The sequence below is a fragment of the Cygnus olor genome, chromosome 1, assembly GCF_009769625.2.
Source record: "Cygnus olor isolate bCygOlo1 chromosome 1, bCygOlo1.pri.v2, whole genome shotgun sequence".
Classification (NCBI taxonomy): Eukaryota; Metazoa; Chordata; class Aves; order Anseriformes; family Anatidae; genus Cygnus; species Cygnus olor.
This window is the reverse complement of record NC_049169.1, coordinates 99,261,660-99,276,586: the sequence shown is the minus strand read 5'-3', so window position 1 is coordinate 99,276,586 and position 14,927 is coordinate 99,261,660. Positions and strand designations below refer to the sequence as shown.

Genomic DNA, 14,927 nt, shown 5'->3' with positions numbered 1-14,927 from the left:
CCCTGAGCCTCCTCTTCTCCAGGCTGAACAACCCCAACTCCCTCAGCCGCTCCTTGTAAGACTTGTTCTCCAGACCCCTCACCAGCTTGGTCGCCCTTCTCTGGACTCGCTCGAGCACGTCCATGTCCTTCCTGTAGCGAGGGGCCCAAAACTGAACACAGTACTCAAGGTGCGGCCTCACCAGAGCCGAGTACAGGGGCACAATCACTTCCCTAGACCTGCTGGCCACACTGCTTCTTATACAGGCCAGGATGCTGTTGGCCTTCTTGGCCACCTGAGCACACTGCTGGCTCATATTCAGCCGACTATCAACCAGTACTCCCAGGTCCTTCTCTGCCAGGCAGCTTTCCAGCCACTCATCTCCCAGCCTGTAGCTCTGCTTGGGGTTGTTGCGCCCCAGGTGCGAGACCCGGCACTTGGCCTTGTTGAACTTAGGTTGCTATGCAGCCTGATTAACAAGAGCAAGGAAATGTAGAGGTAAGATTTTACTTTATGCTTAATTCACTTCATTATGCAGTGGCTATGGCAGGAGATTCAAGGGCCCCGTGCCACCGCTCTGCACTCACCTGAGTGCCGGGTCCTCTCCAAAACCCACCAAGCACCCAGGTCCCCTCCTCAGGAACCAGACCAAGCACTGCCAGCTGCCAGATTCTAGGCAGCTCTGGGCACCTGAACCTTACATTTCTTTTTGCAGGTTTAGCCATTTATTCAGACTGTTTCATTTATTCAGACTGTTTCAAACAGCTCCATAAGCCAGTACAATTACATCGCAGCCTATTTTTGATCTATTACAACTGCAGCAACGGAAGGCCTCCTCTGAGATGGCCCCTCACACAAATTACACATCGTAATTTATTAAGCATGCCTGGAACAGCCTTGGGAATCATAAAGAAATTAAACTGTTTTTCTGCAGTTTTCCACTATTCAGGTACAGACTAATATAATGACTTACAACAGGACTACTACATTTCAATGAAGTCTGTGATCTAGAGTTTTTGTCAGCAATGGATGTGCACTATTTGATAACAAGCAGGTATTATAATACTGCAAGAAAAGTCAAAAGATCTGAGATGGACTGTAGCTCCTTTCACTGCTCATTCTTCATGAGCAATAAGTCAGGCAGTGTGGGCCTTCAAAGTAAAAGCAGCTGTTCTGGAATTAAAAGTCATAACTTTACAAGCAGTTTTGCAGTTAAGGACAAGACCACTTCCATCAAATACAACATTGTTAGTTAACGAACTCTCATTTCTGAATTACTTTTTTTTTTTTTTTTTTTTAACTAAATGCATGTTTTCGACTGATATTTCAGTGAATCTGGATTTTCAACAGTTAAAACAAAAAATCAGGTTCTGGTCATACAAAACAAAAAGCTGAGAATACCAAAGGGCAGAGCTGACACCGTAACTGCTGAGAACAGCCAGGTTTGTAACACATGATAACAGAGCAGTGTGTTAATCACCATGATTTTATATTGTAATTGAGTATTGCAAGAAGTTACAAATCAGAAGGGTCTACAACGACTACCTGCATGTGAACATGGGCACAGTGTGGCCCCCAGCGAGTCTCACTGGCACGTTGCTTCCATTGCAAAAGTCAGATGTGTCTGTAAGAACATGTATCATGCAGCTCTACCTCAAAACTACAATTCCCCAATTCATCTCTGTGCTTTAAATTACCATATCCTTCTATTCTATTTCTGAAATGAATGAAACAAATGTCCCAGTAATTTCACCCTTCCCTCTCTGCCCCATCAATATGCAGGACTTCCAAAATATCCACTCCAAGCCACTGGGTTACCTAACAGTGCTGCTTCCCCTCCTCAGGGCTCGTTTCTTGTCTGTGAAATGGTAGTAAACAGGAATCCTCCTGTCACAGAAGTGCTGCGAGGAAGGAAGCTAATGGCTGGTGTAAAGTGTCTATATACTCAGCTAGAGTATTGCTCCCTGTTCAAAGCTTCCTCCCATCCAAAACAGACACCATTTTTTTTTTACAAGCAGACAAGTATTCCTCTGGAGTAACTCCATGAATTTGATCCCGAAGGTGCAGCCCCATCTGCATGCATTGCTTCCTTGGGTTGAGCAGAGCTGCAGAGACACTTTCCAGGGCAGCCGGCAAGGCAGGATCCCCGGGCACGTCGGTCTGCCAGGCTGTTAGCAAATCCATCCTGCTTTTTGATGAACTCCCTTAAGAGCAGGACAGTGGTACTGACGGCAGGCTCTCTTCCCAAAAATAGCTTACTTTCCCCTGGTCTTGAGGAAAGCTGCCTGGGAGGAGAAAGCAGAAGGCGGCTCGTGAAGTCTATAAAAGCTACATCAGCCCTGGCAATTATTCAGTACTACACAACATTTGGGGAGCCCCAGATGAACAGTAAAACAGCCCGGCAGATGACATGATGACTAACAGATGTAACAGCAACAGCAGTTCAGTCATGTTGCTAACTCCTGCCCCTGGGATACTCATCACCGCAGTATTTTAGATGTAGGGGTGCAGAGGAAAGGACTGAGGAACTGCTGTTAAGCACAGTGGAAGAATATAGGCTTTGTCTGCTGTCTGTACGTTGTATTTGAAAAAATAAATAAAAAATCCCAAAATAACCTGCATCCTGTACCTTTGTGGTACAGCACCTTTTTTGTTGTCAGCACCTTTTTTTATGCTGACATTGTTTTTAAACCACCTGCAGGTTTCAAAGTGCCCACAACAACCTCAGGTACTCTTCAGTATGCAAGAACAACTCAAAACTGTGAGTGCTTCTGTCATTTGCAGGCATTACACAACTCTTGTAAGTCGGTGAGCTCATGAACAATGAAGTCGAGTTGCTCTGTCCATCTACTTTGTCAGCGTTTGACCACAGGATTCAGACAAAATGTTTTTCTAATACCACCAAATGCAAAACGCTACATCTGGAAACCAGGAACACAGATGTTGTCAATACCAGATGGGAGATGGAGCTTTGAAGAGCAGCAGATGGACTCTGAACTCACTGCAAATAACTGCCAGTAAGAGCACTCAGCATGCCATAATGCTATGGTAAAAACAGCAAGGACAACTTGGGGACACAAGCATCAAGAAGTTGAGAAGTAATCTTAGTACTATTTCTTTTCTGTGGCTACGTGGAGCACTGGGCTAGCCAGCTGGTGCTGGTTCATTAGATACACAGAAACAGAGTTCCCAAAGAAAAGGTTTCCAGCTTCCAAATCCAATACATACAATATCAGGCTTCAAGGGCTCATTTTCCTCAGTTCATCCAAGAGCTGAAGGGATTAGCGGATAGCATGAGACAGACTGGGACTTTTCAGCCTTGTTGATAAGGATGCAGCAATACCCAGGTCAAAGATTCTCGAGAATCCATCGCTACAGAAACAACATGATTCTCAGTAAGGACTACAACCAAATATTAGAACAGGTTCTCAGAGTACACGATAAATTTAAGGAAAGCACTTTAGAAAGATTAAATAACTTCCCAGGAGTTACACTGAGATATAGCTTTCAGAGTAAGTAATTCAGATAAGAGATATATAGGGGGTGGAGAAGGGAATTGCTGCAGGTGGCAGGCTGATTTTGAAGTGAGAAGGGTGCCCACAGTGAGACCGATTCGTGGGTGCAATTCATGTTTCACATCCGACACGCTCAGGAGACTTGCTTTGCAGTTTGAAGGCAGCAACCGAAGCAGAAGGCTCACATCACAACCGTTCTCTTGTAAGGAAGACAATTTTCACTCTGCCTGGCATACAACCAGTATAATCTGTAGGTTTCACCATTTTCTGAAGCAGTTTTGCTGTCCAAGCACCATATGAGTCTGATAAAGAATAAAGCTAACGTATTTTGGGGATAGCAGTGAATGGGCACCAAGTGTCCCCTGCACCACTTAGCACCCATGGAGACTCAGTACAGCATTTTGCTGGATTAGCCAGCCTAAGTAATTGGTTCCTGCTGGTTTACCAACCCCCCCAACTGAGAGCAAATGTGGTAATGCTGAAGCGGATAGTATAGCTTTCCTTAATTTACATAAGCGAACTACCAGCTTCAGATCTAGCAGCTGCTTTGCACATGGTTCTTGGCAAGACTGTTTTTCCAGCACGATGACTCAACTCCTTCCTACTAGGAAAATTACTAAGGTTTGGGAGGTTAACTACTCCCTTCACTAGGCAGTCTTGCCTATAGGATACAGAGCTTATCTTTTTACCACTGAACCAAACCCGAGAGATTACAGCACTGCTACTACAGCAAAACATGTCTGGTATGTCTAACACCCACACTCAAGTGGTGTATTGCATCCTTTGATATATCTCCCTTTTTAGTGGCTGGATAAGTGCAAACCCTGTTTTATTGCTGAAGACAACAACTACCCCTATTCAGTATATCAATGCACTAAATATAGTAAATACGTTGCAAGCAATGTTCAAAATAAGCAGGCACACAGTCTCTGTTTCTCCTAAAGAAGCATCTGCTCTGTCTGCATGAGGGCACATTGAACACTGACTTCAAAATATTAAAACCACCATCACAGAACGCAGGCAGGAAATAATTACATCTGCCAGAACAGCAGTGACAATTTGGAGTACCAGTCCTCTCATGCCTCCTGCTCCCTGTCACAAAACCGAGCTCATCTTGCCCAGCATGGATAAGACTGGGTTCTGGCAGTACCACCAAACAGGATGCTTGTTTTCACTAACCATGCGGCAGCAATAGACTTGAGCAATTCACTTCTTCATTTATTCTTCATTTACTCTCACAGTTTTGACCATGCTGGAAGTTCCTTATGGAACTGAAAGCACGCATACAGCCACTTGCCTAACTGTGGCCATCTTGCTGTCGCACTGTCTGACCCTGCATATTTAAGTCTGGTATTCTAGAAACCTAAAGGATGTTACCCAAAATAACTCTGAAACTTTTACGACAAGATAAATTGAGGAGTTGAGGTAAGGGAGTTTCAGGTGACAAACAGATGGTTTGTGTCATCCAACTTTTGTACAGCTGCATTATCAGTTCTCCATTTGCATCCATAGGGAAGCAACTACATCTTGAAAGGGGACTACACAGGCTTCATGATTGCCTTTGTAAGATCTCAGTGCTCCTGCTAGCCTCTGCAGAAGTTCCCCCTGCAGTTGTTACAAGGTCCTGAAGGCTGGACTTCTGAGCTCTGGGAGGGATTAGAAGCAGGCATGCTTTTTATAGTACATTTATTTTTGATTCTAGAGCAGCAAATATACTGCCACACATCCCTAGCTTTTATTTAGCTTTGACCTGCTCAGCCTACATTGACCATTAAATTTTAGCAGTTCACTGCTTACAGAAGCATCAAATCTTAGGACACAGTAAGAGCACAAAACCCGCAAGCTGAAAGTCATCTTAAAATGTACTTGATGACTTCATTTCTCGCCTCCCTGACTCAAACTGAGGTACAGAGGGGCCACTGGAGCCCCTGACTTGGAGTAGCATTAAGTTGAAGCACAGCACAGAACACACACAGCCTCTAGCTCAGAGGGTTGCTGCTGACAGGCCTAGAAACATGCTTCCCCATGTTTCAGTCTCAGACCAGCGGGAGAGGGCAAGTGCTTCTTTAAAAAAGATCACTAATCTAAGTGAAAGATGAATCACTTACCTGTCTCATTTAACTGACTCATTCTCAGCCAGTTAAGAGGCAGATCTGTACATTAGTGATAAAAAATTCTTGAGGAAGATCTAAAAACCAAACATTACTGTGTACCCCACCACTATTTCTTCCCCTCCACCAGTGTATTTACACACACCACTCAATAAGCTCTGAAGACTTCCAGTCAGCACTACTTAGGTGCAAGAATAACTTGAGGCAAGCAATGTTTAGCATAAGTTTATTTGTACAGGAATTGCAGTATCATTACGGTCCAAAACCCAGTTTCCAAGGGTGACAAGTGAATACCACAGTGCAGAACAGTAGATAAAGTTGTTGTGACCAATCTCACATCCGGGCTCATCACAAATCCAAGTACTTCTAGTATCTTGTTCTGCCAGCTTAAAGGGAAAACTCACTTTTTCGAACAAGCATGAGATTTTCCAAGAGCTGACTTCTAATAGTAAAAAAAAGAAAAACATAGAAAAAAGCCTTCAAATTTCAACAAAAAGTGCAGTTTTAATCAGAAAGAAAGACAGACAAGCCCAATGCAGATACTTCAGTGAGTGGCCTTCTCTTCCAAAGAAGGAGAAAAACTGGAGTGCTCCAACCATTCCCACAAAAGCTTCTACAGCTATAGCCCAGCATCCCACCTTATAACAAGTTTCAATGAAATTAAAGAGCACATATGAAACACTTCACCATATTTAACAAGTCATTGACAGCAATGGTTTGAGTAAGACTTAGATGCAAAAGCTATAAGTATCACTATCCATTTGACTCTCCCAATGCCCAGATTAGACCAATTTGCCAGTAATGATGGCCATCTTATTGCTTATTTCTTTGCCTAACAATTGCGGCACTCTGATTCAACAAGTTTAATAAGAGGGACAGCAAACACGTTCTATCAGTACACAGAATTGAAGCAATTTGCCCAAGTTATTTTCTAAGAGGCCTTTTCCCAACCAATCACACAATAAGCAGAGATCACTACAAACATTTGCAGTAATTCTAGCAAACAGAAACCCACAACATCTAGGCACAAAACATACCAAGTGCTTAACTCTACAACTCAGTCACAAAAAATTTTGGGGTTTTAAGTCTCAAAAAAAATCTCTAGGTACGTGGACTAGATTTAAATACTATCTTCTGCTTTGTAGAAGAGATATTCACGTTAAAGCAAAAGGTGAAGAACTTTTGAAAAATGGTTACTCAAAAGCAGCCTCCAGCTTAGTGACTAACTCAACAAGCTGAGGACAAGCACAGCAACAGTTAAGTCTTGAGCTGGGGGAGCATAAGACATGCTTTACTTTGTAGCTTTCCAGAATGACTGTGGATCAGCATAGGGATTTCAGGGAAGTGACTAGAACCCACCCTACTAGTAGGTCTCCTTGGTAGCATCTTTATCAAATATAAGATTTCATCTATCTTACAAATGAACAAAAATATTAATAAACTGTATGTTAAGGAGGACTTGGTGATAAATATTCAAAACAGATGCTTAGCCTCAGACTGACTTAGCCCCACAGAGTTTAAGCTACAGGAAGAAGAGAGCTATTTTAAACCATACAGTCTAGTTTCCTAGAAGCCTAGTCCTTAGGAATGATGCACAGATACAAGTCTTGCAGTCCAGTATCGCTGTAACTTTGCTTTGATGCTGCTGCCTTGAGGGAATGCATTTGGGTAATAGCCTGAAGTGTAACAGCCTGTCTCAAACCTTCACTTGATACAGTAGCAAGCAGAGGAGAGGGCAGGTTTACATCATTTAGCACCAAAGGAAGACTGAATCATGCAGGCAGCCTAAACTTGGCCTAAGGTCATTACTTTAACCTAGCACTTATTCTCATGTTACTCCCAGCTACAGGGCCCCCATAAACCTGACTCCAAACCAACTAGCATGCACCAGATTAAGCTGCTGCTACCTGCAACATCAGGCTGCCAGGACACCTTGAAGTCAGAAAGGGGTAGACTGCTGGCAGCACCACGATGAAAAGCTATTCAGTATTTCAGCTCCACCTAGACCACCAAGCCAGGCTTGTTTTGAAGGCAATGAGACCCAACATTGTTCCAGCAATCCCTTATATATTAGTGCCAACGCAGTAGGTAATGTGCAACTTCAGGCTACAGTTTAACTACTCAAGACGTTAACAATCCAGACTAAAAAGCATCAATTATTTATTATCCCAGAGCAATTTAAGATGCAGACAGGGAACACAGCAGTCCTGCAAAGCTTAAACCAAGGAAGTCAGACATTCAGAGAACAGCCATTCAACTTTTAAGAAAGCTTCCTTAGAATCCTCTGTTACAAGTTACATTAGCAAAAGCACAAATACTTTTGGCAGAAAGCTCGAGTTCTCCATAGCTCTGTCCCAGCATAAATCCAAGAGAGCTTTCTAGCACTTTCTTTTCCATTAGATACATCTGGCCTGATGCACAGCAGCCAAGGTATTCAAAGACTAGTAAGAAATAAGTCAGCTTGCTTCAAGCTAATGAGGACTCCCTCCCGAGCATGGACTACTTCTTCCACATGAGCTGATGCACAGAAAGCTCCTAAAGATCAGCCATGAGATTTCCTAAAGATAAGCTGTGAGATCCTGTAAGACATGAGTGTAAGCTATTTGAAACGAAAATCAAACATGTCCCTCTAGGCACTGGTTTACTTCTGCAGTGGGCATAGCTTTTTTTTTTTTTTAAAGCCAGCTGAAGCTATTTAAGAGATGAGAGCAATTAAACTCTTAAAAAGACTTCCTCCCTTCTGGTGATACTCTGTACTGGTCCAAGTATTGCTCCTCATGCAGAAGTTACTCATTCTGGCAGTAAGCTTGCTCTAAGTTTGACATAAATGACAACACCAGCAATTTGTTAGTTTTTTTAAAAAGCCTTCCAACTAGTGTCTTGGGTGAGATGTACCTTGCCTGTATGCTACTCCAAGTCCAAGCCACAGTTTATATAAAAGAATGGGTTTACTTTTAAATTCAACTACTTTGGCAGACTATTCAAGAGCCTTCAATAATAAAAAAGCCACTAAACTGTCTATTTGCTACTGAAGATGCTTACAAGACTGTTCAAGAAATTAACCTAAAGCATACCTGGCTACAGCCTGCTTCCCCAATTGTATCCCTCCCTGCCTTCTTAAGCTAAATGAAGGAAACAGTAGCTCTGCTGCTGTACTAACGTGGTCTTCATGAATCAGTTATGTTGCAAGTTCTCCCACTTTTCATAACTAGAAGTCTTTGGTCCTACCAAGAATAAGCAGTTTTTCACTGCCAGGTAAGTGCTGCACTGCTACTGTTTTCTACTTCTATTATCAGCTATAGGTGTTTCATCTGCTTTCTGCTTTACCTTCTACACATAAATCATTTGTTTGATTCAGCACTTTGACTTCTAGCTGTTTGCATGAGCTTGTGAGACCAAAGAAGGGTTAGCAATTAAGTATCCTTAAACATTGCACCGGTACATATTAAGTATCTCAACTATTTGCATTTCTAGTTCTGTACCTCTTTCTGTTTCTAGTACTTCTCTGGTTAAGCAAAGGAACCTCAAGATCATTTGCTATATGTATTTTTTTTATTGCAGTTCAGTGAAAAAGTCTTCCAGTCAGTGTACCAGTCAGTTTCTAGTACTGCTGCATACAGAACCGTGGAACTCTTAACCATCCTTATAAAGCACAGGAGCATCAAAGCAGCAAGTTCAGCACATACCCTTTAAGAAGGTCAGCCTCCAAGGGAGTACACACTCTTTCAGAGGCTATTCTGAAAATAGGGATAGACTTTCACTACACACAGCCTCTGTGGAAAGCTCTGCTTAGGGTTTATATACATGAAGTGAAGGTTAAGACTGCTAAAGACAAAGATCTTGACTTTAACCTCCCACAATACTATCTCATACAGTGACCAAGTGATAATATGCCAGTAAGCTTAACCCTTAAGAAGAGACAAAGGCAAGCTTTCAGGACCTCCTGAATTTGTACAAGAAAAAAAATCCTTAGGAGGCACTTAAGGAATTTATACTGTGACAGACGTGCACATCAGACTACAAGTTAGTGGTGTTTTTTTTTTTTTTGCCTGCTGTGGACCCATGAGGAAGAAAGTTAAGTCACACTTCAGTGTAAGAGCTGTGCTACTTTCCAACTGTGCCAATAACTGTTTTGAAAGATACAAAGACTTTATCTTAAGCCTATACTTAATAGTATTTTCCCATCTTCACCATTCAAACAGCGGTTCCAATTTAAGGTTTTAATGCCTTATTCCAAGGACTTAGTAATTTTTTTTTAATCAGGTTTTGGTACATGTTTAGACAAGCCACCTTCCATCCCTTTTTGTACTCAAGAAAAGTTTAGCCAGCTCATGCTTTAGGGACAGATTTACTAACTCATCTTCAACTTCCAAGATGTTATCTTGAACTTGAGGCAGGACCACACACACCCATGTACTATGGGAAAGAACCTTTAGGCCCTCTACAAGAGGGACAATATCCATACCATTATCAGTTCTACACAGCCAGAAAGTAGAAGCAGCCCAAGCATGACACAAGCCCACTCTTGCACAATTAGTTCAATAGAAAGCTGACTAAAAATTGAACTGAGGAAGTATAAAGTAATGAGATTAGGCAATAGAAAGCAGAGTTTTGGATCAACTTCTGCTCTGCACAAGACATTTTCCAGTCTTTGCTCTATTAACTAACCCAGTTTACTGAATACTCCACTTAGATGACATGTTAACAGCTATTTCCAAGACTGGTACCTAGTTTTGTAACTATTCCTCTAACATTTGGCTGCTGGTTCTCTTCTCCCAGTGAGGAGGTAATAAGGCTTCTTGGCATTTGTAGAGATATACTGAAAAGGTTCTTCACACATCACCTGGCTGTGTATTCCTACCGCACACCAGGAAATGGTTAGTCCAACAGAGTCATATTTATTAGAAAGCCTCCAACCAGCAGTCATTATGTATATACACTTGGCAGCTTGGCTTTTAGTAGCCTCCACTCAAGAACACTGGAGTGAAATGATCAATTGCAAGGCAACCAAGTCGGGTAGGACTGGCTATATGGCACAGGAGCATTCGCAAGGTAGTAGTTGCTGAAGTTCACATCACTAACATAAGGTGCTGGCTGGTAATAACAGGTAACAGTAGTGGCATTAGGGATGATGTTCTGTTCTGCCAGTACTCTGAGTGCCAGCAGAGAAATCAAGTTGAGAGTCTGTCTTCGCTCATGTCCCATGAGACACACAGTGCTCTCATTCACCACCCTGCGCAGAATCATGAGGTAGTCATATTTGCTCCTCTCTTCTTTGGAGAAGTGGTTCTGGAGGTAGGTCTCTAGTTTGCGCTGCTGATCCAGGATGTCTGGGAAGTCTATGAAGAATCGGGAGCACATGTAGCGCTCCAATGTTTTGATCTCATCTTTATCCATGGGCCTGAAGTCTCGCACTAAGAGGTTACTATACTTCAGAAGTCCACCACCTCGGATCTCTTCAGGATTTTTGGTAGCTATCAGCTTGTTCTGGAGGTGATCAAAAGCTGCTTCGAAGTCTCCATACATACTCTCCCCAATCACAGTTGGATGGAAGTGCTCTGACATGGGGTTTTCTGAGTAGTCATAGTAGAAAAGCAGGGAATCCAGTATGATTTGGAAAGAGTCCACACTGAACTCGAACTGTCGTCTTATACAGTCCACAAACTTCAGCTCCACGTTCCTACCATGTTTGTTGGAAAGTGATATCAAGCTCCAACGGTCCGATTCTGTTGACACTTTAACTAGCTTCTGGATGTAGGCTTCCTTCAGTGTTACTGGACTGATTTTTAGCTTGCTTACTCCTTCTGGTAAGAAATTCAAGAGGGAGCGCAACACCACATCTCGAACTAACTGAAACTCTGCCTCACTTGGAAGAGAAACTTGAAAAATGAGATCCAGGTCTTTGCATCCCAGACCATTATCCTTGACCAGGACATGGCCAGCTGCAGAGCCATTCAGACGGACATCATGTACCGCAATGCCTGCTTCATTCAGCCTACTCCGAACAGTCTGAACAATGTCCTTCAGAGTTATCTTCAGCGTCGGGAAGTTACCTCTTCCATGGATTGGGACCACCTCTGTAAGAACCTCATGCAGACGGCTGACCTGCTCCCAGTTCAGTACACTGCATGACATGCAGTCTGTATTACTTCCTTTGCTTGCCATGTTAAGGTTTTTCTTCTCCAAAGAAACTGTAAGGAGGTGGGGGAGGAAAAAAAAACAACACGAGTTAGACTTTTGGTTTGCACTTCCTAAATATACATCCTATGCTCTGCTTGCTGTCTACATATAGAACCTAAAGAGAAATAATTGTACAGACTAATGATTATCAGCAAGCCTTTCACCTGAAATGATGCTCTATTTCCCTACTTGTTCAGGCAAAAAATGTAGTTGTCTGTGTCCTTCCTGGTGATGCAGAGTTAAGTACTGCAACACAGCAGTACATTTCAAGGGGAACTTTTTAATGAATAATACAAATAAGCTTTGCCCAGGTTTCCAAGATCTGCAGTACCAGCTGAAGCCAGTGAGAACCATAAGCACAGAACACTTTCAAAAGCTAACATTGAACTTGTTTCATTATAGGTAAAGCTCAAACTTCTCTCGAACTAACACAACAGTGGAAAACACTCAGGTGTTTTAGTTCCAAGGCTTAGAGATCCAATTCACTGAGAGCACTTCAATTATGCTAGAGACACAAGATAGTTTTTCACAGAAGTTTTTTTTTTTTTTTTTTCCTCCTTTCTTAGCCATCCAGTATCTCCCTCTTACAGGCTAAGGAAGAAGTCCACCTTGCTCCTGCAAAAAACTATAGAACTTCAGCATCTTGGACAGAACTTCAGCTATAAAGTCAGATAACAGAACTTTTAAGTTTGCATTCTAGTCTGTAAGCAATTCTTTTTCAGATACACTACATAATCAAATTACCATTTGGGCAATATTCCTACTTCCCCTGACCTTTTACTCATTTGTGGAGGGAAAACAAGCTCGTAAGAGCTGGCATATATTCAGATGGGATTAAGGCACACATGTCAGCTCTACACTAAGGACTTGAGAACCTCAATGACCAGATTTTGTCACAGCCTAGTCCAAGCTTTAGCACTTTAAGGAGTGCTGTCACAGCTCTTGTAATGGTTGAGCAGATATTCTCTTGTACTTCAGTGGATTGTTTTGAAGTATATCAGTACTTCTGTATACTCTACAGTCATGCAACTCCAACTGGAGATAATACACTCTCCTGTTTTAAGTGTTCCAGCTTTCTATTGTGGCCAGGTGCTCCCTGACAGCTACAGACTGAGGTCTCACCTTCATCTGCCCCAAGTACTTGTGAAGGCTGCACTGGCAGCTGCCAAGGTCAGACTACTCAGACTTAGCGCAGTTAACTCTTGCCTACTATGAACTGTTTAAAAAACAACCATACTGTTTCCCAACATGAATCAGCACTGCATACGGAACACTTTAAGCAAGATTCAAGCAGCAGCTATTGTTATCTCTTGCTTGTCACTCTCCACCTTTTAACTCCCAAGAAGCTCATTTGATCTGTCACCTCTAAGAACACAGTCAAATCCTAAAGCAGACAAACAGCAATGTAAAAGTGCTCCGGGGGAAGCAGTTTCTGTCCTTGGGCATAAGCGGCTGCACATCATATCAGCTTCAGTAGCCATGAAACAAACTTGTGATTCATAAAATAATTAATCCAGGACAAAGCAAGGGTTTCTTCAAACTCAGTACTTAAAGCTCCAACACAGCATAACCCCAGAGGCATCAAGGAGTTGCCCTCAGGGACTTCAGGCATATTAAAATACACTTTCACCTTAAAACACTATCTTCATCAAAACCTTCTGATCGCTACACAACATGGGAGTCTCTCATGACTTCTAGCTCACGCTGCAAGTGCACAGGCTCCTCCTTTCCATCTGTGGGCTCCTTAGCAGCTAAGGCAAGGCACACAGCACACCAGGCAACCAGAGAGGACTTCTCCAGCAGAAGCCTTCCACCCCACCGCCCGTGCTTGGTTCTGCTTGAGCGTTTTTGTGCATGGGGCATAGCGTGCATTGCCGTCCTTGCCAGCACCTGCTGGGGAAGATTTCACCTCCACAGTTCATGGGAGAGTTTAATTATTGGGCTACCAGCCTAGGAAACCTCTCACTCCGAAATCGCTCGCATGCTTTGCCTACTCTGCGAGATTTAAGTTACTGACAACAGGAGTGAGCGGCTGCCTGCAGCCCCGCCACCGGCTGCGCTCCCCGAGCCCTTATTACCAAAGAAACAATGAATACGCCTGCCCCAGAGGCTCGCACAGCCTCGCCCGGCGGCCGCAGCGAGGAGCTCCGCGCTCCTCCCGCCCCGACCCGGCCCCGCTCACCTCAGCCCGGCCCCGCCGCGCCGCCCGGCCCCGCTCCCGCGCACGCCTCCCTGCCCCCTTCGCCCGCCCTTTATGGCCGCGCCGCCGCCCCGCCTCCGCTCCTCCTCCGCCCTGAGGGGCGGCACGGCGGCTTCCCCCCGCACACGGACACACGGGCGGGCACACGGACACAGTGCCGAGCCCGAAGAGAGGGGGACAGGCTGCCTCAGTCACGGGGGGCCCAACGCCCCAACGGCTGTCCTGAGGAGACCCCCGGGGCAAACGCCGCCCCCGGTACGGGCAGGGCGAGGAGCTGAATATGGGGTGGTTTTCCAGCACCGGGTGGGTTAATGGGGTTTGGTTTATGTTCAACAGCCCGCACACAGGAGGGAAAGTGACTGGAAAGCACGGTCGGGAGTTAGGGAACAAAAACTGCACTTGCTGGTGGAAACCCTCAATATTTGGGCAAAAGAGGTGAAAAGGGATATGGGGAGTTTGCTGTGCACCTAGCAGTGCCACAGCAGTGTTTGCAAAGCATTGGGAAAAACACATCTGGAGTGCTCTTCTGTCATACACGCCAAGGAAAGATGAACTCAAACCTGAGCGCATGCAGAGAGCTGATCTTGTGAGAGGAGACTGAAAAGCTCCTCTTTTCTCAGCAAACAGAAACAGGCTTTCAGCCACCAAAACAAAAGCTGGGTAGGAATATGGGTGGGTTTATTTTGTTTTTGTATTTTTTCTTTGTGAGCACATTTGGCATAAGTAACAGGAAACAAGAAGAGCTATTTGAATTAAAGGATAACATCGATTCAAGAATAACAATCAAGACAGGTTATCATCTTTTTGTCTGATGACATCATCATCCCTTCAGACTATTGCAGTAGAGAGGAAGGGGAGTAAAACTAACTCGTTTTAAGATGCTGCTAGATAACAAAATCCATAATACAGTTGTCTGTGGAGTTACAGGGTTGAACTTCTGAA

The 14,927-nt window shown here is 43.7% G+C and overlaps 1 protein-coding gene across 1 annotated transcript; it reads right to left on the bottom strand.

Moving 5' to 3' along the window:
- Nucleotides 1–5,815: 5,815 nt before the first annotated feature.
- Nucleotides 5,816–14,015, bottom strand: TENT5C (terminal nucleotidyltransferase 5C). The gene is made up of 2 exons (XM_040572454.1): nt 13,968–14,015; nt 5,816–11,796 (listed from the first exon to the last, which is right to left on the bottom strand). Exon 2 carries the CDS (start codon nt 11,768–11,770, stop codon nt 10,598–10,600), a length of 1,173 nt encoding a protein of 390 aa, XP_040428388.1. The 5' UTR covers nt 11,771–11,796; nt 13,968–14,015; the 3' UTR covers nt 5,816–10,597.
- Between the last annotated feature and the right edge of the window lie 912 nt (nt 14,016–14,927).

Excerpts from the sequence above, each read along its gene's own strand:
- TENT5C (XM_040572454.1), bottom strand. The coding sequence starts at position 11,770 with ATGGCAAGCAAAGGAAGTAATACAGACTGCATGTCATGCAGTGTACTG.